The 27,549-nt window shown below is 39.7% G+C and overlaps 1 protein-coding gene across 4 annotated transcripts in view; it reads right to left on the bottom strand.

Moving 5' to 3' along the window:
- Positions 1-27,549, bottom strand: part of nup93 (nucleoporin 93) — a 144,616-nt gene that overhangs the window by 13,925 nt on the left and 103,142 nt on the right. For all 4 annotated transcript variants that reach the window (XM_069901362.1, XM_069901359.1, XM_069901360.1 and 1 more), the window contains 12 exons: positions 19,294-19,422; positions 18,028-18,102; positions 17,349-17,441; positions 16,154-16,293; positions 15,771-15,903; positions 14,784-14,941; positions 13,166-13,331; positions 11,758-11,851; positions 8,109-8,300; positions 2,976-3,102; positions 2,056-2,128; positions 1,919-1,963 (listed from right to left, as the gene is read on the bottom strand). In XM_069901362.1, the coding sequence (XP_069757463.1) occupies positions 1,919-1,963; positions 2,056-2,128; positions 2,976-3,102; positions 8,109-8,300; positions 11,758-11,851; positions 13,166-13,331; positions 14,784-14,941; positions 15,771-15,903; positions 16,154-16,293; positions 17,349-17,441; positions 18,028-18,102; positions 19,294-19,422 (1,425 nt within the window). The remainder of the gene's footprint in view (positions 1-1,918; positions 1,964-2,055; positions 2,129-2,975; positions 3,103-8,108; positions 8,301-11,757; positions 11,852-13,165; positions 13,332-14,783; positions 14,942-15,770; positions 15,904-16,153; positions 16,294-17,348; positions 17,442-18,027; positions 18,103-19,293; positions 19,423-27,549) is intronic.

The raw sequence follows: 27,549 nt of genomic DNA, 5'->3' as shown, positions 1-27,549 counted from the left end.
TCTGCATGCTTTCTGCCATGCTAACTTATTCTCTCTTGCGCCCACTAAGTCTCTGTGCTTCAGATGGCAAAGAGGGGAGTGATTATGTGACGGAAAGTGCAAGTGGAGTGATCCCCTTTACAGGCCTGAATCAACAACTGTGAAAGGTAGTGAGAGTGTGGGAAATTGCTTGCATTAGTTGTGGTGTGCTCATTCATTATGCCATTGAGGGTTTGTTGATGACCTGATCTGACTGGCTCCTGGAATTGGATCATGCCAGATATTGAGTATTCACAAGCTCCAGCCTGCTGTGAGAGAGAGAGCAATGCAGCCCCCAAACTTTGGCTGGGTACTAGATACTTCCCCTCTCATTCAAGCCCTCACTAAAATAATAGCTAATAAACTTTAACTGGTTCTCAATGGGAGCTACAAGGCAACAGCAGTATGAACACCAGCTCAAAGAGCATAAATTTATGTAGTTTAAAATGATTCCACCTGAAAACAATTAAGCCTACTTACTTACTGCGAATGATACACAATTAAAATTCATTTTCTACAATTTTGAACGTTATATCCACAACTCTGTTGCAACTTTCTTCAACCTTGTCCTATCATTTAAATAGGGCCTTAAACTCTATTCTAAAGTTGTGCAGTTTACCAGTCCTGGTTCATACTTACAGCAACAATTTCTAACCATTAGTTGTGATCAAAGTAAAAAAACAAAATTTGCAAACTGAATCTCACTTTAGATTCTTCTTGTAATATTAAATAAGAGAATATTGTTTCTAACTGTAGAGATTGTATCATCAATAACCATTCAAAAAATTAGAAATTTTCAACCATAATTATCTGAGTACATATGGTAAATGATAGCATTTAATGCAAAGCTGATTAATCTTTGCATGCATTCTCTGAAAGAACATCCCTCCTTCAGTGCTATTGTTACCTCTAAACTGCAAGTATTGTTACCTCTAAACAGCAAGTATACCCTTTCTTCAATGGAGCCAAGGAGTGATGGACATGCCACTGAACCACACAGGCTAATAGAATCTCAAGATTTAGTCTGTTCCATGCTAAATTAGCTGATCTCCACAATTACTCTCAATTTGTTCCTTTTCTTTGAAGGGACAGATGGGTTGGGATTATAGAAAGGCAGGCAGGGCAACTCCATATTTCAGATATGGGGAGCAGAGAGGGATAATGAATAGAGTTGGTAGCGCTGTCTCTGTGGGCAATGAATAGAGTTGGTAGCGCCGTCTCTGTGTGCAATGAATAGAGTCAGTAGCGCTGTCTCTATGGGGAATGAATAGAGTTGGTAGCGCCGTCTCTGTGGGCAATGAATAGAGTCGGTAGCGCTGTCTCTATGGGGAATGAATAGAGTTGGTAGCGCCATCTCTGTGGGCAATGAATAGAGTCGGTAGCGCCGTCTCTGTGGGCAATGAATAGAGTCGGTAGCGCTGTCTCTATGGGGAATGAATAGAGTTGGTAGCGCCATCTCTGTGGGCAATGAATAGAGTCGGTAGCGCCGTCTCTGTGGGCAATGAATAGAGTCGGTAGCGCCTTCTCTGTGGGCAATGAATAGAGTTGGTAGCGCTGTCTTTGTGGGCAATGAATAGAGTTGGTAGCGCTGTCTCTGTGGGCAGGCAACCCACTGTTGTTCATTGAATAGACTTACCCAATTACCTGGACATTTAATTGTTTTGGATACCAAATTACTTGTAACAATATTCCAATGTCTGCTTTTGGAGAATCAGTAAAAGGAAAAATAATCACCATCAGAGCATCATAACCAAGGGAATTAAGTTAGTTTTAGAAAGTGTATTTATATATAGCAAGATACACATCTGGTTGCAGTAAAATAGTTTATCTGAATTTCATCCATAATTAAAAGGTAGTAAAAAGGAGAAAATATCTTGAAAGAAAGCAAATCTCATCTCACCTTACGACTGCCATCTTTCTCTAATCGTCCAAGTAGCATGTCAAACTGAAAAAGAAAACATTTTAAAATTATAAAAATGATATGTATGAAACAACATAGCCCTGCAGCACCAGCACGTCTGTTGGAATAATGCTTACCTCTCGACTTTCAATGACAAGCTCACTGACACATCGCATGAACATGTTTTCTCCTTGACTGTCGGTCTCATTTCTGTAAGAAAAAAACGTGCGAATTGTAATGAATCTCAATCTGAAATCGACAGCTGAATTACAGAAAACGTTGTGCAGTTGGAAAGATGTTTCTAGGTGCTCATTCCTTTGGACTTCAGCAGTTCTGAAATTATTTTGCCTGAAATGGTTTCAATGATAATGAAATGCAACGGATTGAACACCACCATCCTGCTTCTGCACATCATTCACATCCTTGACGCTGGAGAAGTTAACTACTATTTCAGACGTCAGTCAAATCATTCATCTATCTGAAACAGGACATATCTGAAAATTGAAAATCTACACACAGGAAAAAAAATAGCTAGAAGTTACTACATTTACTTGACAGGAATTTTACAATGAACATTGTCACTTTTCATCAATGTCATGCAAAAGCACAGATAATTTTTCTTTGATCATCACCTTCTATCAAGGATGTTAAGCTCAAAACGCATCAGTACCTACATTGTCAGATGCTGCTGGCACTAAAATGGCCTATCAAAAATTGAAAATATAATGCACATAATGAATACATGCCAAGTAATGTCGCCTATTGATTGTCATCTTAGCAACAATGGTTTGCAATTCTAAAGCCTCTGATTACATTACTATGTATATAAAGTTGGATTTCCATTCATTTCTAATTCACATTTATTATTCAGATTTACATTGACCCGTCAGAATATATTTTGCACATAGAGTTGGTTGGTTGTACACTTGAAAATGTTTTTTTAAAAAAAAAGCAAAATAAAGTGTTTTGTTGTTTGTGGAGTCTGTTTTTGAAAGTTTTCTAAAAGGAAACTAAAATATTTTGAAGAGTTAAATACAGAAGATAATCAGAGTGTTACCTGAGGAAATAGTAATATTGGAGTGCCTCTCTGGGATCAGTCGGCTCAAACTTTCTGGTGTAAAGCATGAGCAGACGGATGAAATTAAGACGCCGTATCGGCCGTGAATCAGCACTATCTTGACTCACTGTCAGGAAACATAAAACTGAATTATTCAAATTTGAAAAGAACAGCCACAAAGAAACAAGAGACTTGGAGGTTGAAATCATTCTCCCGCATCAAGAGGCAGCATACTTCCGCACAAGGAAATCTGGAGACAATGCAAATGAACCCCAAACACCAATTACTTCTGGGCCATGAAAAAACAAATTTTTGAAATGGCAGTGCAGCTACCTTGAGATAACAACACAAAGGATCAAGATGAGGTGACTCATGACAAAACATTGGAGTCACAGGCAATTCAACAGACTACAGCGAAGGACTGCTTATATTTGGAAGCCACTGAGGAATGGAAAAATTAGGTGATGATCAATGGAAGAAATGGTTAACAGCACCTGGCGCTACAAATGGCCATGCTCATTGAGTTAAAGATCATTGTCATCTGATTGTGTACAACCTGATGAAATGGTATATCTGTGGACTATAGTACACACACACACACAGACACACAGTATACCCAACACACAAAGAAGATATTCCCATAGTGATCCAAAATAAATATATAAGAATAATTTATGGCTTTCTCGGATTGTTCGGAAACGGTCTCATCACCTGTGGGAAGGAACTGTTCCTCAACCCAGCTGCCCTGGTTTTTAAGATAGGTCCTGAAGGCAGTGTCTCAAAGATGCTGCAGGCTGGATGGTAATAGTACTCAACCATTACCTGGGCCCTCTTTAAGTATTGCTCCCTGTAGATATCACAGAACAGCTACCACAACCACTGGACATTGAAGTAGTTTTTTTAAGCCAGTGTCACAGGTCCATCCATCCTCAGCTGCTCTTTCTGTGATCTTTCTTCCATCCTAAATGGTGATGCTTATTGATTAACATCTTTTGTAACTCCTCAGAAAATGTAGTTCTTACCTGCAGAAGCTGATAAATGTCATGTAACATTCACAGCAACAAGTGTCAGGAAATCATAATCCAAATGCTTGAGGGCCAAATCATCCATTTCTGAATTCAATCAGATAACCATCAATGAACTGGAGGTCACCATTGACAAGGAACTTAACTGGCCCACTTTGGCTCCAAGGCAGGTCCATGATTCATCCTTTGACCTCCAAAGTATCTTCACCATCTACAAATCACAGATCTCATTGCCTGGATCTCTCACTGTCCAGGAAAGGCAGCAAACATTCTGAAGGACCCACCACACCCTAGATACACCCTCTTCTCCTTTCCCACCTCCTCCCATTTTGGGGAGAAGGCTGAAGAGTGTAAAAGCACACACCAACAGAGTTAAACGCAGTTTATTCCCTGCAGTCATCAAGCTCGTGAATGAATCCCACAACAGTGCTATTATACATTCCTTGCTTGGTACCAACTGATTTTTCTTTTCTTTTTAACGCAATACTCTATAAATTGCACTCTTTATGTGGCTGTATGAACATTAGAGATAGCCTGTTAGATTGCTTGCAGAAGAACCTTCATCACAGTACTAAGTATAAAATTCAACTGAAATTTAAACTCACACAACACTGACTTTGAAATACATCAGTTCATTCAACATTACTGCCTACTTCCTGGACCTCATAACTAGGCAGTGCTGTGCTCTCACTAGCAAGATAGTTCTTGAAGGACACACCTCATAGAAAGAGGCCTTATGACTGTATGTCCATGCTGTCCTTCTCAAAGGCAAGTAGAAAATGGGCATAAATGCTGGCCTTGCAAGAATCACCAATATTCCAGAAATCTATTTAAAAATGTACCAAATTTCCCTTGATTAAGACACTTGGTCATGCCCAGAGAATGACAACTTACATATTGACAGGAAAAAAATGTTTGCTGGAACCAAGGTTCATACCAAAACATTCAAATTATCTGTGTTTCAGCCATAGAACTTGAGTCAGTCTTGTGTATGTGCAGTATTGAACCTCTAAAACATGCCGTTGGGTATGGTAATAAAATGCAAATTCACTAGCATCTCAAAACACCAGCCTGGTTTAAGAGTTAAATTATAATTGTATAAATATGCCCTCAAAATGTAGTGTTTATAAAAGTGATGTATAAAGTTAATCATGAGGTTTGAAATAATAAAAAGATTCAAAAGGACGGATGCAAAGAAATTAATATATTGAGGTATCAAGAGAAAAGGGAAATTATGTTAAAAATCAAATGGGATGATTTATGAGTTAAATTTGGAATGACTTTTATACCAAATGAATAGTGAAATCCAGAACTCTGTTTCCAAAAGGTGGTCATTGAAAGATCAACTATTTATTTCAAGTCAAAGAAAAATCCTTGTTGAATAAGATCACCCAAGGGTATCGGATATTGTGAAATAAAGTTAAACAAGAAAGCTTGTAGATGTTGTGACTGTTCTTTTCTTTGGCTTGGCTTCGCGGATGAAGATTTATGGAGGGGTAATATCCACGTCAGCTGCAGGCTCGTTTGTGGCTGACAAGTCCGATGCGGGACAGGCAGTCACGGTTGCAGCGGTTGCAAGGGAAAATTGGTGGGTTGGGATTGGGTGTTGGGTTTTTCCTCCTTTGTCTTTTGTCAGTGAGGTGGGCTCTGCAGTCTTCTTCAAAGGAGGTTTCTGCCCGCCGAACTGTGAGGCGCCAAGATGCACGGTTTGAGGCGATATCAGCCCACTGGCGTGGTCAATGTGGCAGGCACCAAGAGCTTTCTTTAGGCAGTCCATGTTGTGACTGTAGCAAATATACAAAAGTACTGGTGAAACGCAGCAGGCCCCGCAGTCCTAAGAGGAGGTAAAGATACAAAACCTTTTCCTTGACGAATGGCTCAGGCCTGAAATGTTGGTAATATATCTTTACCTCCTCCAGGGGTCTGCTGCATTTTTCCAGTACTTTTGTGTGAAATAGAATTGATTGTACAGAATCATATGAAGAATTTCAAAGTGGTTTTACAGGCAAAATTCTCCAAAGGTTACACAAGACATTGGAGAAGTTCAGATTTAATAAAGTTTTCATTTAAAACCTTAAAAGAAAGGTGGTTTGGCTTTACCTAATTTTAGACTTTATTATTGGGCAGCTTATATAAGATGTATCATTTTTTGGATTCATTGCAAGGATGGAATGCGGACTCCAAATTGGATTAATTTAGAAATTAATTCTATTAAAAAATATTCTCTTCTGTCAATATTTGGAGTGCCTTTACTTTTTTCTGCTTCCAAATTAACCGATAATTTTGTTATTTTTGAGAATTTGGTTTCAATTTAGAAAACATTTTGGATTGCAAAAGGTTTTTATTTATTAGCCTTAAATTATTTAATTATTTTTTCCACCTTCTATGCAAGATTCTGCTTTTCATGAATGGTTTAAGTTGGGTATCCAAGCTTCTCAAGATTTATTTATTGATAATAATTTAGTTTCATTTGAACAACTATCCTTTAAATTTAAATTACCTAAATATTATTTCTTTAGATACTTACAAATTAGGAGTTTTTTTAATTCACTATTGTTAAGATTTACTCAAGATCTTGTTATAAATACGATAGGGATGATTTATAATTTTAAACTAAGTCAAAAAATGCTAATATCAGGTATGTATGATTTACTATTAAAGTCTAGGGATAGATAACTCCCCATATAAGATGAAAAAATCACGGGAGCAAAATTTTCAGCTCTCATTCTCTGATACTACATGGGATTCTATCTTAAAATTGGTAAATTCCTTCTCTTTATGTGCTCAAAGTAGTACATTGAGCCTACTTTTCTAAAATTCATTTGGCTAAATTTTATCCTATTATTTCTTTGAGTTGTGATAGATGTAAGACTGAAGAAGGTACTTTATTATATGTGTTTTGGTCTTGTTCCTATCTTTCCAAATTTTAGAGAGATATCTTTCGTACCTTATCTTTAGTTCTTAATGCAAACTTTATACCTAATTCTTTAGTTGCTCTTTTTGGTCCACTAAGGCAATTGATTTGAAATTAACTATTCCTCAATCCCATGTAGTTTATTTTGCTTCCCTTATTGCTAGACGATCAATATTTATGAGATGGAAAGATGCTGTCCCTCCTACTCACACTTAATAGTTATATGACATGATGGCATGTCTAACTTTGGAAGAAAAATCAGATGTTCTTCTAAAGTAACAGATTTTAACTTTTCAAGTTTATGTGGTCCCTTTATTTTTTTTATATAATCTATATGATCATTTCAATCTTTTTTTTGTTTTTTTTTTTCACACCATAAATCACATTAACCATGATACACACTTTTTCCTTTTCACACATATACAGTGCCATTTTCTCCCCCAATCTTTTCATGAGTTTGTAGCACAGTATCAATTTTTTCTTTTATCTTTTTCAATTAGCCACATGTTATAACTGATTAAATGATTACTTGATTATTTCCTTTTGCGTATTACCTTTTTATATTTAGATAAATAAGGTTTTTACTTTTTGTATTATTATTGTAAAATTTAATAAAAATATTGAAAAAGAGAAGTGCCGATGAGATTTACTAAAAAAATGTATAGACGAGATTTACTAGGAAAATGAGCTTCCATTATATGAAACCTCTATGGAAGCTGTGTTTCCTTCACAGTCAACTCAGTTAATTGGAAATTTTATAGAAATTAGTGAAAGTCTTTTCCATTGGCAAGAGGGTGGCAATCAGAGTTAATATAATTAATGCAAAAAAAATGATTGAGGGCATTTTTTTCTTCTTTTCATCACATGTTGTTTCAGCATCTAGAACACGATTCCTGAAAGGACTCCCGGAATAAATTCAATAGTGATATTCCAAAGGAAGTGGGACAGATATATGGAAAGAATAAAACTGCAAAAGGAGAATGGAACAAATTATGAAGGTGCTTCTTAATATGGTGTTGAAGGTAAATTTAGGAGCACCATTAATTGCCGAAGAAAAGTAATCACACCAACACAGGAGAATGTTGAGATCCTAATGTTTGGGGGTGACTGGACATAATAATGAAAGGCAATAGAAAACCATATTTCAAACCAACAAAAAGGATTTCAACAGAACATTTCTAAATATGCACTTACACAGTTGTGCGCTTTGGGCAGATGATTTCAGAAGAAGTTTTAGTTCATAAAGAACTAATGCCACATGCACGGCATGACAACGCAGTCGCTCTATCCGGAAGAGGAAAGCAATAGCTGCTTCAAATTGGGCTGTAAGGAAAAGCACTTGGAAATATAGAAAAGGATGCTGATTGGCTGCAAAGTGTGATTCACCTGAGGAGGAAAATAAAAATCATCAGGTAGATGGTAATAATGGAAAAATTAATTAAATCCACATTTTTGTGGATCATCAGTTTACAGAACATTCGGTACAATGATAGAGCATAATTAAAAATCTGCAGATTCTGGTAACATAAATACAAAAAATATTCTGAATCCAGACCAATGATCACTCAAGGGCCTGAGCCTTTTAGTGGGATATGTAGAAGAGTATTTGTTTCGTTCTTACCTGGGCCCACTCCTTCAACTCTGCATTGATGACTGTATTTATGCCTACTCCTGCATTCATGCAGAACAACTATTCCACTACTTTGCTGCAAATTTCCACCTGCTCTCATCTTCACATGGTCAATCTCAGACTCTGTTTCGTGGATCTGTCTGTCTCCATATCAGGAGATGGGCTTACTGCTAAATATTCATTACAAGCCTATCAACCACCACAACTTCCTTGACTATTTTTTGTTTCTCTACTGGCATCACCTACGGCTCCTAGAACGCTTCCACCAGCGTTGTCTCCGCTCCATCCTCAACATTCATTGGAGCGACTTCATCCCTAACATCGAGGTACTCGAGCTGGCAGAGTCCGCAAGCATCGAATCCATGCTGCTGAAGACCCAACTGCGCTGGGTGGGTCACACCTCCAGAATAGAGGACCATCGCCTTCCCAAGATCGTGTTCTATGGCGAGCTCTCCACTGGCCACCGAGACAGAGGTGCACCAAAGAAGAGGTACAAGGACTGCCTAAAGAAATCTCTTGGTGCCTGCCACATTGACCACTGCCAGTGGGCTGATATCGCCTCAAACCGTGCATCTTGGCGCCTCACAGTTCGGCAGGCAGCAACCTCCTTTGAAGAAGACCGCAGAGCCCACCTCATTGACAAAAGACAAAGGAGGAAAAACCCAACACCCAACCCCAACCAACCAATTATCCCCTGCAACCGCTCAACCGTGTCTGCCTGTCCCGCATTGGACTTGTCTGCCACAAACAAGCCTGGAGCTGACGTGGACTTTTACCCCTCCATAATTCTTCGTCCGCGAAGCCAAGCCAAAGAAGAAAGAAGAATTCCATTCTCCCGGTTCCTCCGCCTCTGAAATAGTTGCTCTAATGATGAAACTGTCCAGATGCTTCTGAAATATCCCTCTCCTTTCTGAACAATGACCTTCCCTCCTCCATAATACAAATGCATTTCATCCATTTCCACACCTGCATAGATCTCCATCTGCTCCAGGGCAGAACAAGGATCCCCACCAGCCTCCACATCCATTATTCCCTGTACCTTCTGTCACCTTCACAAAGCTCCTACCACCAGACCCATCTTCCCCTCTCCTCCCACTTCACCATTTTGCACAGAACATTCCTTCCTGACTCCGATCTACTCTATCATTCTCTCCAGCGCACCCTTTTTACAGCACTTTTACTTACAATCACAGGGGATGCAATACTTTTCCTTTCACTTCCCACCATCCAGATGAAGCAGGGATTCACTTCTATTTCTTCCATTCTACTGTATTCAACGTTCATAATGTGATCCCCTTTACTCCAGAGAACGCAAATACAGATTTGGATGATTATTTTGCAGAAAACCTGCATAAGGTTTGCAAGGGCCATCCTGAGCTTTGCAATGTCAGGCACTGTAATTCTTTGACCCACTCTGACCTTATCAGTCTGTGGGCCTTTGTGTTGTCATAGTGAGGCTCAATGCAAGCTCAAGGAACACATCATCTTCAGCCTGGGCATGCTGCAGCCTTCTAACTTCAATATCAAATTCTGCAAATTCAGGTAACTTGGCCTGAATGAGTCATTAATCTGTGGTATTAGCTCACCTCCACCCTACCACCTTCTTTTCCTCTCTGAGCAGAGGACATGTCCAGCCTAACCAGTTCGCCTGCCCTGCATTTCACAACTCCCATGTTCTCATTTGTTAACTGGTCCAATTCACTCACGAAACCAGATGACCCATTTACAGTTTATCCCCATCATTTTATCCTCTCACAGCTATTCCCCTCGCCAAATCTCATTGCAGCATTAAAGATTTATTTAATCTCCTTTCATTTCTGAGGAAACATCTCCAACCTGGAATATTGACTCTCTTTCCCTTCTCACAGATGCTGACTGACTTGTTGAGAATTTCCATCACTTCTGGTTTTAAATTTTCAGCTTCTGCAATAATTTTGATATTCCGGGCTTTGTTAATAGGGGCACTGAGTTCAAGGGTTGAGAAGTCATGCTGCAACTTGACAAATCTCTGGTGTGACCACACTTAAACTGTCATGTTCAGTTCTGTTCACCTCATTACAGGAAGGATGGGGAAGCTATGGTGAGGGTGCAGAGGAGATTTACCTAGAATGGAAAATAAGTCTTACGAGGCAAGATTAGCAGAGTATAAAAGAATGAGAGGAGACTTGATAGAGTTCTACAAGATTATGAGAAGCATAGATAGGGTGGACTGCCAGCAATTACTTCCCAGGGCAGGAATAGCAAACACCAGAGGATATGTGTATAACAGGAAGGGAAGAAAGTTTAGAGAGACATCAGGGGCAAGTTTCTTACACAGAGAGTTGTGGGTGCCTGGAATGCCTTCCCAGGGAATGTGGTAGAGGCTGAAACATTAGGGGTATTTAGGAGACTGGAAGAAAAATAAGAGTTACAGGGTAGGGAAGATTTAGTACTTTTTTTTAAAGGAATGCATGGGTCAGCTCAACATCGATTCTATAGGGCCTGTACTATGCTGTAACATTCTCTGTTCTAGATGTCAGAATGTTCAGGCCAGGAAACATCAGGGGAGTGAGGAACAGAGTTGATGCTTCAGTTCAATAATTATCATCTCTCATATAGTCTCTCATGGATAGCAGCCGGTTTTTCATTTTTTAAAAAATTAGATGTACAACACAGTAACAGGCCCATCCAGCCCACAAGCCCATGCCGCCTAACCACACCCAATGAACCTATAACCCTGTACATTTTGAAGGTGGGAGGAAACCAGAGCACCTGGGAAATCCAACACAGACACAGGGAGATTATATAAACTCTTTACAGACAGTGCAGCATTTGAAGTAAGAATCAATGGTGCTGGCCAGAAATGTTCAACGAAACTGTATTTGATGGAAGGCATGAATAAAGATGGATAAAAGGTTAAATCTCTTAAAATGATTTGAACTTTGCACAATTGTCAAAATTATCAATCAACACCAATTGCCTCTTATCAACTTTTGCCAAAAAATAGTTTTATCAAATGTACAAGTATACACCCTATTCTCATCATCATTTTAATTAATTGACGATCGGATTCTGCAAGTTTTACACCAGCACAGAAGGATCTACACCAAGAGTTTTACTTTCAGTGTTCAATGACACGAGTGCAACAAACTGGAGTGGCAAATGGAACTGGATAAGCACACAAGGTATGGCTGGTGAATCCTGGCAGATAGCCAGACCCATCAACAAACTTACCGTACTCCTCCAACAGCTGGCTCTGCAGCTGTGGAAGGGTTTGCTTGTCCTGAGGTGAACTGTTGCCATCATCTTCAAAACACACTTGATTCAACTAAAGATGCAATAAGAAAATACTTAGTTCAACAATGTTTTAGTAGAAAAGGATATTTCTTATACTAGAGGCTCAGATAGCTTATGGTAGACAAAGTTGAAGAATTTCATGTATGTTTCATTCTATATGCAGTATTACATGACAATAGGTGCACAACAGTCTATCAATGCCAAACCCATAAAGATATCTATTGCTAGTTTGAAACCTCTACTCCATTCTTTTTAATCACTCTTGAAGTCTGTGTTAAATGGTTTATTTGATGTTAAATTACCTAGTTTCTCTTCATGGATTACTACTGCTTGGAATCAGTAGCCTTAGCTTCTTTGAAGCCAGCATGGAAGCAGCTTTCAACTCTATTGATGTTGGAAATCAGATTAAGGTGCCAAGTGTATTCTAACACAATATAATCTCAAGTGTTTTGAGCAGGCATCATTTTTTAATGAATCTTTGAAATATTTTACTTTATCCTATATTATTATTTAAATGGCGATTGCAGCATGCTGCTGTACTTGTGCATGAATCATAAAGGGTTGGTTTGTAAGGGCAGCAGGCTATCAGGAAGGCAAATGGAGTGTTGGTCTTTATTTCTGGAGGGATTGAATTTAGGAGCAGGGAGGTTATGCTGAACCTGTACTGGTGAGGCCGCACCTGGATTACTGCATGCAGTTTTGGTCTCCTTACTTGAGGAAGGATTTACAGAGTTTGGAAGTGGTGTAGAGGAGGTTCACCAGGTTGATTCCAGAGGTGAGGGGGTTAGCCTATGAGGAGAGAGTGAGTAGTCTCAGAATGTATTCGTTGGAATTAAGAAGAAAGACTGGGGGTCTTACAGAAAGGTATAAAACTATAAAAAGGCATAGAAAGATAGAGGTAGGCAAGTTGTTTCCATTGATGGGGAGACCAGAAATTGGGGACACAGCCTCAAGATTCAGTTTAGAAATGAGGAGGACCTGCTTTTCCCCAGAGGGTGGTGAATTTGTGGAATTCGTTGCCCATTGAAGCAGTGGAGGCCACCTCAGTAAATAAAATCAATGTAACTGTTGTTTGCTTCTGCATGGTGAAATACATTGGCCAAAAAATTATTTGAATTCCTACGGACTTCCATTAGTACTTCGTTACAGCATCTTCAAATATGCTGTTATAAAACTGGCAACAATATATATCTAAATATTTTTAACTGTGTGATTAACCAGGGTTCATGATCAAAAATCTGTGGAACAAGATAAATACTCAGAAAGTAAATGACAAGATTTCCAACACGACCATTCTTTTAGCCATGCAAGTCTGGTGGAGAACTAATACAATAAGCACACATACTTTTAGCCAGAGATAGTCATCAGTCTTATCAGCAATTTCACTGTGGCTGTCAGTAACATCACATCGACCAATGAGGCAGTAAACTGCTCTCTTGTAAGGGTCTGTGCTGTTCCGTAATGCACGTCGGTAATGGAGGCGAAGTTTATTCTCTGCATTAGGAGGTAGCCTAATGAGAAACCAAAGGGCAGAACAAACATTTTAATAAAAGTAAACACACTGAACTTTTCCTCATGAACTCGTAAATATACAAAATTATTTGGAGCGAGCTCCATTATACTTCCACACTTTTCAAATGACTGCACATATAGTGAGCAAAATATACTGGATCATCCCGATTTTCATCAACAGCTTCACGAGAACCATCCACATGGGATTATTCTAACATTCAGTCTGCCAATTTCCTCCTACTTATAACAAATTTTAATAACTCTTTGCAGACGATGCCGCTTTAGTTGTCCATTCAGAGCCAGCTCTCCAGCCCATGACGTCCTGTTTTGCAGAAACTGCCAAAATGTTTGGCCTGGAAGTCAGCCTGAAGAAAACTGAGGTCCTGCATCAGCCAGCTCCCCACCATGACCACCAGCCCCCACACATCTCCATCGGGCACACAGAACTCAAAACGGTCAACCAGTTTACCTACCTCGACTGCACCATTTCATCTGATGCAAGGATCAACAAAGAGATAAACAGACTCGCCAAGGCAAATAGCGCCTTTGGAAGACTACACAAGAGTCTGGAAAAACAACCACCTGAAGAAACACACAAAGATCAGCGTGTACAGAGCCGTTGTCATACCCACGCTCCTGTTCGGCTCCGAATCATGGGTCCTCTACTGGCATCACCTACAGCTCCTAGAATGCTTCCATCAGCCCTGTCTCCGCTCCATCCTCAACATTCATTGGAATGACTTCATCACCAACATCGAAGTACTCGAGCTGGCAGAATCCGCAAGCATTGAATCCATGCTGCTGAAGACCCAACTGCGCTGGGTGGGTCACGTCTCCGGAATGGAGGACCATCGTCTTCCCAAGATCATGTTCTATAGCGAGCTCTCCACTGGCCACCGAGACAGGTGCACCAAAGAAGAGGTACAAGGACTGCTTAAAGAAATCTCTTGGTGCCTGCCACATTGACCACAACCAGTGGGCTGATATCGTCTCCAACCGTGCATCTTGGCGCCTCACAGTTCGGCAGGCAGCAACCTCCTTTGAAGAAGACCGCAGAGCCCACCTCACTGACAAAAGACAAAGGAGGAAAAACCCAACACCCAACCCCAACCAACCAATTTTTCCTTGCAACCGCTGCAACCGTGCCTGCCTGTTCCGCATCGGACTTGTCAGTCACCAACGAGCCTGCAGCAGACGTGGACATACCCCTCCATAAATCTTCGTCCGCGAAGCCAAGCCAAAGATAACAAATTAAAATAGTAATTTGATTAGCAACTTTTCATTCTAAAAAATAAATATTTGCAGTTCTACATGACCTCATATCCTCTTTTCTTTACCAGTAATAGACTTGAAACCTATTTTACTCTTCCTTCTTACTCTTCAATATTTAAGGCTCGTCACTTCCCTTAATAACTCTTGCTCTCAAATTTGAAATTTAACATAACATTTACCTTCTATCATCGCCCTGAACATACTCCATGAACCAATTGTGAAATTCACCCAACTGATGCTGTGTACGATTCACCACTTGCATTGCTGCCATTAAATCTCCACAACGTAAGCAGTAGTAGATGAGAGCCCAAACCGGCTGGCCTTCAATCTCACCATCCTGGAACAATCACAGAGAATTTTGGGAAAAAAAACTCTTGAAATATTATTCATTGCCATCTTTGTTCATTTTAATAATACCTACAGTAGTTATTATTAAGCCATTCATGGTAATACCATTCCCAGGATTTTAGGAATCATCTAAAAGTTTGACCAAGTTATTCAAATTAAAACTAGTCTGTAAAAAGGGCACTTTCCCATAATGCCTTGTGAAGTAGCATGGTGAGCTCTTGCGCCCATCACCTCTGGACTTCATCTTTAAAAGCAAATGTGATCTAATAATATAATTCAAAGATGTTTGCTCAATTGTAATCCAATTAGAATTTATTTAAATTATTTATAAAACTGAATAAAAGAGTCTTCATATTAACAAAATGCACTAAAATCCCAGAATGAAAAGAGTAAAGCTGATTTTTGTTGCAAAAGATGGATATTGTGATATTAATATTCCTATTAAAAATTGTGCCACAACCACTCACTTGAGGGCACAAATCATTTTAAGACTATATTCTGAGTGAATGCACAAGTCCATGCTTTTAAGTTTCAAAGGAAAAATATTCCACCATGCTAAAACACATCTTGAAGCAGAAGTTGTCACAACAACCAAACTGGTGTGGTTCCTGACTCTTTCCACTTCAAAGTGCTTACGATTGTTGATTTCAAAAGAGACAAGAATATCAAAGATCCTTCACCTCACAGGGTTTTGTTTCTTTTTAGACCAACCATATAGTTAGCGACATTAAAGAAAAACATTGCACCTTAAAAATTAGATTTGTTTCATTTATGTTACAAAATGTAGAAATACTTTCCAATATTTCAAGTGCTCATACCTGAAGACCTGGCAAAGGGGCAGACAACTTGATGTTTAGAAAGCTGCGGACCAGTTGATAAGTCCCAGGTACACCACCTAGTTGAGCCTGCTGGAGGTTTCCATAGACTGTTGCCATGACATAATTCTTGTAACTTTAAAAGAGAACAGGTAGGGAAATGAAAAGTTAACACCATGGATCATAACTGCATTTGAGCTGCACCTCTCACACGCAATCTTAAGCAAGCATCAAGTGAGGCTGGGTGACTCTGATTCAGTAACCATCAGCTGGGTGATGTTTCCAAGGATCCATGAACATTCTTTTGGACTTGATTATGCAATTCTTATGATTAATGAACAAGCATCAATGGGTCTTCGTCTATCCTTGAACAGTCCAACTCTTACCTCTGCTCCAAAAAGCGCAAGGCTTGCTTCACAAATGCCATCTGCATCTCCAAACTGGTACGACTCTTCAGGGTCTCTGTGACAAGCACCAGTGGAACATCAGTCATCTGCTTCACCATTACCCACAATTCAGAGACATTCTACAAGAAATAAACAAAGTATACTGTTTCAGTTGTATCACAAAAATCCCCTTGAGATAGGAATTCTTGAAGTTAATGGCCATTTTCCTTCCTGGAAACCTTGCATACAAACAGCAGTTCCATATACTTAACCTTGAAGAAGGGGTCAGCCCCGAAATGTCAGCAATATATCTTTGCCCCCGATGGATGATGAAAGACTGGCTTAGTTCCACCAGCATTTCGATGTTTTTTTTGCTACGATTATAGCATCTGGACACTTGAGTTATTAACTACCCAGACCATGAATGAGATTTTTTTCTTGCAATTGTGCTATAGTTTACAATTACACTGACAAATGAACTAAAATGGCACAAATGCATCTTTTTTCTCTGAGCTCTACATTAAAAAAATTTGTTTTTACTGTTTCTTAACTCCTTTTCACAACATTAGACACAATTTCCCAGCCAAATGGAGAACAGATACATCTTCACATGATCGAGGAAAAACAGCTGGGGAAAGTAGAATACTCATTGTCAACTTGGCATTTTTAAGCAAAACAATGCAGATAATGCACAAACTGCCCTTGGATGTATTTCCATTGCCGAACAAAATACAAACCAACAGTCAGCAAGGCAAGGACACATTTGAACTTGCACATGATAACTAAAAAGCCAAATAAAAACCCATTAGCGGTTATCAGTTTTAATGAATTGAATGAATTATTGTCACATTGCAAACTCATCAGAAGTGTTTCTGTTCTTAAACTAGTATAGGAGGAAATTAAGCCATATCCAAATAAATTTACATCAAGATCAAAAGCCAGTGCAATCTATTTGCTTAGCTTATTAAAGAATATTTTCTGGCATCAAAGAAACACTGATTGTTCACTAAAACCTACAGAAGGATTGTACATTATCATAAAATGATTTTGGTACAACTGTACTCTGAAACTTTTAGCATTACGGTGAAAACATTTTTGAGTAGATTAAGCAAACATAAAATAAAACCTATCAGCAATTTCTGCAACATTTAACAAGGTCTTGAATGAAATAGTTAAGACTTTCACATCTGAGTACCTTGTCATCCAAAGACTCAGCCACAGTACTACAAAGATCTCCGAGGTTTGGTTGTAGATGCTTATTCACCACCTTTTCGTTATAGATGTAAATCTGTTATTGAAAATATAGGAAGTTCAAGGTGTATACAAAGGGTATTAAAAATAGTTTAAAAAAATATTATTTTAAAATTTTGAAACAACATACTATTCTTATTAACCTTTGATGTGTTTTAAAGACATACACTGTTCCACTTGCAGTTATGTCTTTTCTTTATTGTATATTTTGCCTAGTCTTACCTCAGGCTATTTTTGTCAAAAAAGCAAACAAAAAAGTTTGATTGGAAAAAAAAAATCAGGAATGAAAGAGCAAATTATTTATCAATGACAATTTATACAATTATTTGTTTAAATATGAAAAGTGAATCATAGCTGGTTTAATTTATAGTGATCATTTGACTGTAACTTTACATTATTAAAAAACTTGAAAAATACCAGATATCAGATATCTCAAAATTTCTTTTTGAGCAGTTCTTATGTGAATGAATACCAATTATTAATGATGAAATTATGTTTTCATTGATCTGCAAGGGCAAAGTAAATGGCAACAATAAAAAATTTTTAAAATCCCATTTTGTCAAGCCCACAGTAATAAGGAAAAAGCTAACACAAGATAAATTTGTGATATAAAATTTACGCACCTGTCGAGCATATGCCACTTCAACATTGTCCATTGCACTCCGTCCTGGGGGAATTGTCGTACTAACAAAACTGGGCTGTATTTTTATTAAAGAAAGAGGACACATCAAGCTTCACTATGAAAAATATTTTCACAACAAATATAAAGGAAGGAGACAATGGTGGATTTTGTTCTGAAGAATGAAAAGGAAAAACTGTCAATAGGGATGTTTCGGGGACACTAAGGATAACAAAGGGAGTTGACTATAGGAGAAAAGAAGTCCTTCTGAAGTTGTATAGAACCCTGGTGAGACCATACTTGGAGTATTGTGTGTAGTTTTGGTCTCCAAATTTGAGGAAGGACATTCCTGCTATTGAGGGAGTGCAGCGTAGGTTCATGAGATTAATTTCCAGGATGGAAAGACAGTCATCCGTTGAAAGATTGGAGCGACTGGGCTTGTAAACACTGGAATTTAGAAGGATGAGAGGGGATCTGATTTAAACATGTCAGATTAGGATTGGACACACTAGAGGCAGGAAACATGTTCCAGACATTGGGGGAGTCAAGAACAAGAGGCCGCAGTTTAAGAATAGGGGGTAGGCCATTTATATCGGAGTTGAGGAAAAGCTTTTTCACCCAGAAAGTTGTAGACCTGTGGAATGCTCTGCCTCACAAGGCAGTTGAGGCCAATTCTCTGGATGCTTTCAAGAGTTAGATAAAGATAGCGGAGTCAAGGAATACAAGGAACAGGGTTCCTTTGGTGCACCTCTGTCTCGGTGGCCAGTGGAGAGCTCGCCACTGATTGTGGATGATTAGCCATGATCACAGTGAATGGCGGTGCTGGCTCAAAGGGCTGAATAGCCTACTCCTGCACCTATTGTCTATTATCTATCATAGCATCAAAATTTAGAAAAGAGATACACCATTCTAAAGGTAAATTTAAAAAAATTAAATCAGTCAACAGCAAGCAGAGGCAAACAGGTTAGATCTGTGTTCTAGGGAGTAATAAATAAAAAAGGAGAGCGCTAAGACCTTCCTGAAGGAGAATGGACTGGATGTCCAACCAGTGGATAGTTTGTCTCCAGAGATGGAGACGGAATCTTACAGGAGAGCTTTTGGGAAAGGTCCAAGTGAACTTGAGGGCAGGGTGGACTATCTTATTACATAATAAACTGCATACAATTTTACATCTGGTGCATACCATAATATCTAATTTAATTAAAAATCCAGTGTGAAAATCATGGGAATAATCTCAATGCTAACTTTCACAGGTAACATTGAGACTTACTTCAGTCTCCTGGGTAAAGTCAAGAGCATCTTCCCCTGACGCAAGAAGAGTGTGGAGAATCTTTTGCTTTTCCTGCTCCCATTCCACCAGCATGGACTCCCAATGATACCGCTCCGCCATTGCAAATGTCTGCAAATCACAAAGAGAATGTTTCTTTTTATTCACAAAATGGACACAAAGAAATGGTCAGACATCTTGTTAAAATGACAAGGGTCATCATCAATTAGATTCAAAGCATAAATGCATCAATCAGCAAAAATAAATATTTGCCATCTCAGATAGTTGACGGCCGCAAAATAATCCATTTGCTGTGTCACTGCAGCATGACATGAATAGCAATTCCAGGGTCTAGTGTGTGCATTGTTAAGTACAAAATCCCTGAGGGTGCTGGAGGTGATTAAGGCTCCTTCCATTAACTGACCTGCTTGCAGGCCTCTCCAGTGAAATGAAAGAGAATCTGTTACACTGACATGAAACTAACCTATATTTCAGCGTATAAGTCGACCCCCATTTTTCAGCCTCATTTTAATTTTATGGTATATCTGGTGTATGTGGACCCTCATTTTTTTGGGTTGTTCAGGGCTCCAAGGAACAACCCAATTTTTTTTTTTTAAAAACACCTCAATCGCAAGTAACAAAGCTGTATATTAAGTTTTTAAAAAAATCTCGGTCTACCAGACAGTAATGGGAATGGCAACGGGGATGGAGCAGTGACATTGTGCTCCAGGCGAGAGCAGAAACCTTGGCCTACCAGGCAGGAGCAGCAACAGTGACCTCAGAGTCCCACATAGGAGTGGTTAAGGCGGGGCCCAACAGTGGGGAGGTCAAGGAGTGGCAGCGCCACTGGTGGGGAGGTGCTTCCAGCATCGATTTATATGCCAAATTGATGTCAATCTGGTTATTTTGGTGAATTTAAGATTTCAAAAGTATATCCGGAGTATAAGTCGACCCCCCCTCACTTTTTGAGAAATTTTTTTGGGTTTCATGTCATGACTTGTATGTCAAAATATACAGTAATCTATTTCAAATTTGCATTAGTATCCTAAGACAAGTAAAATCGTCCCTTGGTTACAAAAGGTCAATTTATGGACAGCCCATACAGAGTAGCAAGTATTTTTGAGAGACAAGTCATGGGGATGGATAGGTCAGTGGCTGCAAGGCTGCAGATTCTTTGGCTGGGTGGTGGCAGGGCATTTCTGCAGGCTGTCTCTCCATCTCCCTGCTCTACCAATTTGGGGCTGGGTTGAGCAGAGCTGGGAGTGTTCAGCAAATTCATTCGCATGGTCAACAAGTCAGTGAGGTCACTGGCAGCTGCCCTTCCAGTACCTGCTCGCTCTCTTGTTGCAGCTGTTTCCATGATCCTCTCCCACACATTGCTTTAGTTAATTTCTGGCTTACAGTTTGAATTATGAACAAATCTCCAGATGGAACCCTATCGTCACCCGAGGACTGTATGCACACTTGGACAGGTTGAATCCAGCGACACTGGAACCTGGCCATTGCTGGACCATATAAAATGCCAGAAAACAGAAATTGATCCTAAGGGAATGTTTATTAACATTAGCATCATCTTCGTCTCTTGGATGACATCCTGAGGACTAAAATACAGCTGAATACAAGAAATTAACAGGACAGTATCACTGCAGTGTAAACAGATTTTGGCACATTAGTGCTACTAACAGTGCCACCCCGGTGGCAGATCTACAAACTAATGGAAACAGATTCAAAACATGCCAGACCATGGGAGTTGCCGGATCACAGAATGCCAGATTAGAGATGTCTAACCTGTACTACAGTTGGAAGACATCTTTTGTATCCAAATCAGAATTACTCCCTAGCCAGAGAAAATATAGATATTATACTTTTATAGTTATTTCAAATGTAACATTAACTTGAGATACAATTTGTCAATTTCCATCTTATCTTGTTAGTATTCTAGTCATTTATTAGCACTATACAAGTTCATTAAACAGAGTTTTGCTTGTTTTGTATCTGCACATCGTTTAGCTTGGGTGGCAGATGGGCCCACCTTGTTGGCATCACAGCTCCTTCCTGCACTCTCAGGGTCCCTTTGAAGTGGCACAGACCAATTACGGAAAAGGGCCAGTTCAACTCAGAAATGAATGGATGCTTTGTGGGCGGACTTTTTTTTTAAGGTTAGTGGCAAGTTCCATTCTTTACACAATCAAGTCTTGATCCTTCCAAAAGTCATGCACAAAGTGAAACCCATTATCTTTATTCAAGATCACACATGTGGTAAAGTTGCATTCCTGCTATAAGCATGTAGCATAGACCTACTGTTACCTCCCTGTGAAGGCAGACCAAAACAACCACCAAAATTCAAGACAATTGATTAAAACAATCGCTTTCAAATGCACTTTCTTTCATTTAACATTTCACAATGACTTATAATAAAAAATTATTAGGATGAGATGCAGAGGCATCTGTTAATCAAATGACAGAGAGGTTGTGAGGAGCTGAATGGACCACTCCAATTCCCATAGTTTCCAGACGAATATTATTATACAGCATATTATTATACTAAGTGATCACCATCTTTAATTGCTTTCATGGAGAGAGAATGGAGCCCCAAATAATGATACGACTCCTGAGACAGCCAGGTGCGGTGAGGAACAAGGTCAATATATTCCCATGGAAAGATCTTTCTTCTTTGGCTTGGCTTCGCGGACGAAGATTTATGGAGGGGTCAAAGTCCACGTCAGCTGCAGGCTCGTTTGTGGCTGACAAGTCCAATGTGGGACAGGCAGACACGGTTGCAGCGGTTGCAAAGGAAAATTGGATGGTTGGGGTTGGGTTTTTCCTCCTTTGTCTTTTGACAGTGAGGTGGGCTCTGCGGTCTTCTTCAAAGGAGGTTGCTGCCCGCCGAACTGTGAGGCGCCAAGATGCACGGTTTGAGGCGATATCAGCCCACTGGTGGTGGTCAATGTGGCAGGCACCAAGAGCTTTCTTTAGGCAGTCCTTGTACCTCTTCTTTGGTGCACCTCTGTCTCGGTGGCCAGTGGAGAGCTCACCATATAACACAATCTCAAGAAGACGTGACCTACCCAGCGCAGTTTGATCTTCAGCAGCATGGATTCTATGCTGTCGGCCTCTGCCATCTCGAGTACTTCGATGTTAGAGATGAAGTCGCTCCAATGAATGTTGAGGATGGAGCGGAGACTAACGCTGGTGGAAGCGTTCTAGGAGCCGTTGGTGATCCCAGTAAAGGACCCATGATTCGGAGCCAAACAGGAGTGTGGGTATGACAATGGCTCTGTATACACTAATCTTTGTGAGGTTTTTCAGTTGGTTGTTTTTCCAGACTCTTTTGTGTAGTCTTCCAAAGGCGCTATTTGCCTTGGCAAGTCTGTTGTCCATCTCATGGTCGATCCTTGCATCCGATAAAATGGTGCAGCCGAGATAGGTAAACTGGTTGACCGTTTTGAGTTTTGTGTGCCCGATGGAGATGTGGGGGGGCTGGTAGTCATGGTGGGGGGCTGGCTGATGGAGGACCTCAGTTTTCTTCAGGCTGACTTCCAGGCCAAAAATTTTGGCAGTTTCCGCAAAACAGGACATCAAGTGCTGAAGAGCTGGCTCTGAATGGGCAACTAAAGCAGCATTGTCTGCAAAGAGTAGTTCACGGACAAGTTGCTCTTGTGTCTTGGTGTGAGCTTGCAGGCGCCTCAGACTGAAGAGACTGCCATCCGTGTGGTACCGGATGTAAACAGCGTCTTCATTGTTGAGGTCTTTCATGGCTTGTTTCAGCATCATGTGATAAAATGTGATGAAAATACACATTTAGTTTACATCAAAAATAAAAGCTAGTATTTTCAATGTTATCTTCCAATAACAGGCATTTTTCAGAAATATTTCAATGAGTTTAATAGCACCATCTTCCTCACTTCTTCGTCTCTTGGATGACATCCCTTTGATTTTTTTTTACTTCAAAGCAATGATAGGATTAACTTCAGGAAAAGATACCAGATATCAATTCTGTGCTTTTTCACATTTTACTAAATTTAGCCCAGCATGACTCAGGCAAAAATTCAAATCACAACTATGGGTTTTGCACATAGTCTATCAATATCTTAATTCACTTGGCAACTTCGATCGGCCTAAATTCTATCTGGCAATGCACTTACTCTAGAGTAAACAGATTTTTAGTTCTATTATGAGTTTTTTTCTATTGAATGTTCATTTACTCTGTCGCCTCTGATTATATTATTTAGCCAATATGAATAGATAGTTTAGGCAATAGATATTTAAAACTGGGACCTCCCCTGCTAATTTCTGATCAAGCTTAATAAAAGAAAAAATTTCCACAGGTCACGAATAGACTTTTTTCTTCCCCTTAATTGGATTTTCTAGCTACTATAGTTTGATGCCTAAAAGCATTCAATAAAAATTCAAATACAATATAGATTTAGAAGCTATTATGTTTTCAAGGATGATATGCTGAACAAGAAAAATAAATAATTTAAAAAAACCTGTAAAGGGTTTATCAAGCAGACTTGGATATCAACTTGTGCTTATCATTTAGACTTCTTCACTGCTATTACAATCTACTCAGATTAGAAATTAATGGTGTCAGAATAATCCGAACCACCTGCAAATCAGGCATGAATTGAAAGCTATTGTATCTACTCTGACAAAGTCACATTGCACTTCCATCATTCTGTTTGGACAATGCTTTTTCCCATTCCAGTACTACTACTAAATTCCTCTTTTCCCTTGGTCATGATTGGCCCACTACTTTCACTGGATTCTTAATCACATCTTTTCCATTTCTCATACATTTGCTCTCATCTACTCTGCTCCCACTGAGAAGGAAAGCATTTACTTTGTTCTCAGAATCTACTCCACCAGTCTCCATAGTTTCTGCATTGACCAAAGGATCCATTAGTCACCTTCCTTTATTTCCAAGATCTGGGTGTGATACAACTGTAGCAAAAGATTTAAGACACTAGACTTCATGTTTAAATGGAAATCAACCTCCACAATTTCCAAAATCTCCACACTACGATCAGCGCAACGCTGTTACAGCGCCAGCAACTGGGGTTTGAATCGCATGCCGTCTGTAAGGAATTTGTACGTTCTCCCCATTTCTGTGCGAGTTTTCTCCAGGTGCTGTTTCCTTCCACCATTCAAAACGTACCAAGGGTTATAGGTCAATTGAGTATAATTGGGTACCATGGGCTTGTGGGCCTAAATAGCCTGTCTAAATTTATTTTAGTTTATAAATTTTAAAAGTTGATATCACCCCGACACAATTTGTCACCCTTCACTGTCCATTAGCCTTAAATACCCTCTTTCAGCTGAGACAACCATCACGTATGTCATTCATTTCTTCCTGGGTCTCCATCGATCACAGACATTCCCTGTTCCTCCACCTTTTCTCAGGACAGAAAACCTATTTGCAAGTTGTCCCATTTCTGAAGAAAGCTTTCTCCCTCCACCAATTACCATGTTCAGGATCATGGTACAGTGGCACAATCAGCAATTATACTGCCCAAGAGAGGATGGCAGGATGCAAGCTTTCAAAGTTATACAACTCAGCTTGAGGTGTGACTTTGCAGGAAGATCCAAGTGCACATGCTGTTACTGTCTTTATTGGAGGTGCCGACGTTATAGGCCAGGTATATACCACACTGCAGCTGTGGAATGAATGGTTAAGATGATAGATATGAAACTAATCAAGTGGGCTGCTTTGTTTTGGATGATGTTGAGCTTCTTAAATGTTGGAAATGTGTTCATCCAGGCAAATGCTAGGTATTCCAAAGTGAAGCTTCAATGTGTCAGCCCCATGAAAATGTCATTGATTATCAAAAGTAATTGGTTTGATTCACTCCTTTTGCACATTTGTGATGCAAACAGTTAAGTGTCATTTATCAGTCCATGCCCCAATATCTACTGAATCTTTCTGCAATTGGACACAATCAGCTTTGTTTCAGAGGTTTTCCAATGGAATTGAATATTGTGCGATAATTAGCAAATACCCCCGCTTTTGAGGCAAGGAAACACATTGATGAAACTGATGATGATGGCTCCTGCATAGAAAACTGAGGAGTTCCTGTCATGATAACCTAGGACTGGGATGATTGGTCTCCAACATCATTCTATGAGCAAGTCTATCTCGCACATTAAACCATTATGCGAGATTGGAGATAATGCACGATTCTCTCCAATCAGTGATGTTGTTTCCCCTTAATGCTCACTGATTTCAGTTTCACCAGGGCTCCTTCATGCCACACACAGTCACCCGTGCAGTTCCACTTGGCTTATGCTCAGTCCAAGGTTCTGATTAGGTGTGAAGTCAAGTAATCCTGGTGAAACCCAAACTGGGCCATCAGCAAGCAGGTTATTGGAGTACAAGTGTTGCTTGACAGCAATGCCATTGAGATCTCCCATCATTATCTAGGTGGGAATGATCCTGATGCTTTATCCTCCCAGCACAAGCAGGCTGGCATCTCATTTATAGGCATAACCCTTTTCAAGATCCTTATTAATCCAGGGCCAATTCCCTCGCTTAGTTATAATGCAGGAATGAAGAATGATCGATGCCAGAGGAGTCACGTGATGGAGTAGTGGCTGGTAGGATAAAACCAGCCCTCTCCAGAAAAAAAGTCAAGAAAAGACAAAGTCCAACAAATATAAAATATAAGAAATAGAAGATAAAGTTGCAGAGAAGAGAAAGAAGATGGCACCCAAGAAGGAAAAAGTTAAAACAATGGGAAAAAAAGAAAAGTCACCGGAAAATAAAGAAGGCGGCCCTACCTGCATGAAGGAACAGGGAGCCATGGTGGCGAAGAATGTCAGTTCTCAGAGGTTGGTGCCGGCCCTGTTGAGTCATGACTACACCCCCCCCCCCCCCACCGGAGGACTACAAAAATGGCTCTCTGAGCCAAACAAAAGTGCGCAACTACGCATGAGCAAGGAGTCGTGGATGAGCAGTGCGCAATCAAAGGTAAAAGAAAACACCAATGGCTCAGCCGAGAAGCGGGCAACCACGGCGTGACCAGCTGAGGGACGCTGGACACCAGGGCTCTCAGCTGGAAGATGAGGAAGGCGGCAGGAGAGGAAGTGAGGTACCAGACGAGAAAGAAAGTCAATGGGGTGAACGGCAAGAGGCCCAGCAAGAGGTCCGACAAAGTGATACAAGCAACTCATCAGGAAAATCAGAAGAGATACAGATACAAAGAAGAGAGGAAGAAGACACAAACAGGTACAGACACAGAAGAAGACCAAGATCTTCACAGAGAAATAGAAGGTAAAACAGATGGACAGAATATAGATAAAGCTTTTTTTCAAGAACTAATGAGAGAATTAAAAGAATGGTTGTCATTAGAATTTAGTGGAATTAAAAGAAAAATGAAAAGAACAGAAGATAAAATGCAAAGATTAGAACTAGTCATGCCGGAAAATAGGGAAAAGAGTACAAAATATGGAAGAACGAGAAACAGCTGTAGAAATGGAAGTAAACGACTTAAGAGGAAAATTGGAAGAAACTGACAAAAAAATTAAAGAGACACAAGAGTTGTTATCTCAGAAAATTGATATGTTGGAAAATTATAGTGGACGAAACAACATAAAAATAGTGGGCCTGAAGGAGGGTGAAGAAGGCACAGACATGAAGGAATTTATAAAAGGATGGATCCCGAAGGTCCTGTGAATGACAGAAATGCAGGAAAAAATGGAAATAGAAAGGGCATACAGAGCACTAGCTCTGAAACTGCAGATACATCAAAAACCAAGATCCATCTTAGTAAAACCTTTGAGATATACGACAAGAGAAAATATACTGGAGTGAGCAAGGAATAAAATTAGAGAAGACAATAAACCATTGGAATACAAGGGTCAAAAAATATTTTTTTATCCAGACATAAGTTTTGAACTCTTAAAGAGGAAGGAGTTTAATACAGCAAAATTGATTCTATAGAAAAAAGGTTATAAATTCATATTAAGACATCCAGCTGTGCTTAAAATATTTATACCCGGAGAGCAACACAGACTGTTCTCAGATCCGGAGGAAGCACAAGAATTTGGAGAGCGTTTGCAGGAAAGAAGGAGAGATGAAGAGATGTAATAAGAATGAAGAACGGCGATAAAGTATATATAAAGATGTAAAAACAATGTATATGTAAAGAACTAAAGAGGGAAAAGAGAAGGGAAGGAAGGAAGTAAGGAGAAGGGGAGAGCTTTTCTGTGTGTTATCTGGGGAGGGGGGTTGGGGGGACAGAGAGTAACTGTCACTGCAAA

This window comes from Narcine bancroftii, chromosome 10 (assembly GCF_036971445.1).
Source record: "Narcine bancroftii isolate sNarBan1 chromosome 10, sNarBan1.hap1, whole genome shotgun sequence".
Lineage (NCBI taxonomy): Eukaryota > Metazoa > Chordata > Chondrichthyes > Torpediniformes > Narcinidae > Narcine > Narcine bancroftii.
Note: the sequence above shows the minus strand (reverse complement) of the source record. Positions and strands in the feature narration are given on the sequence as shown.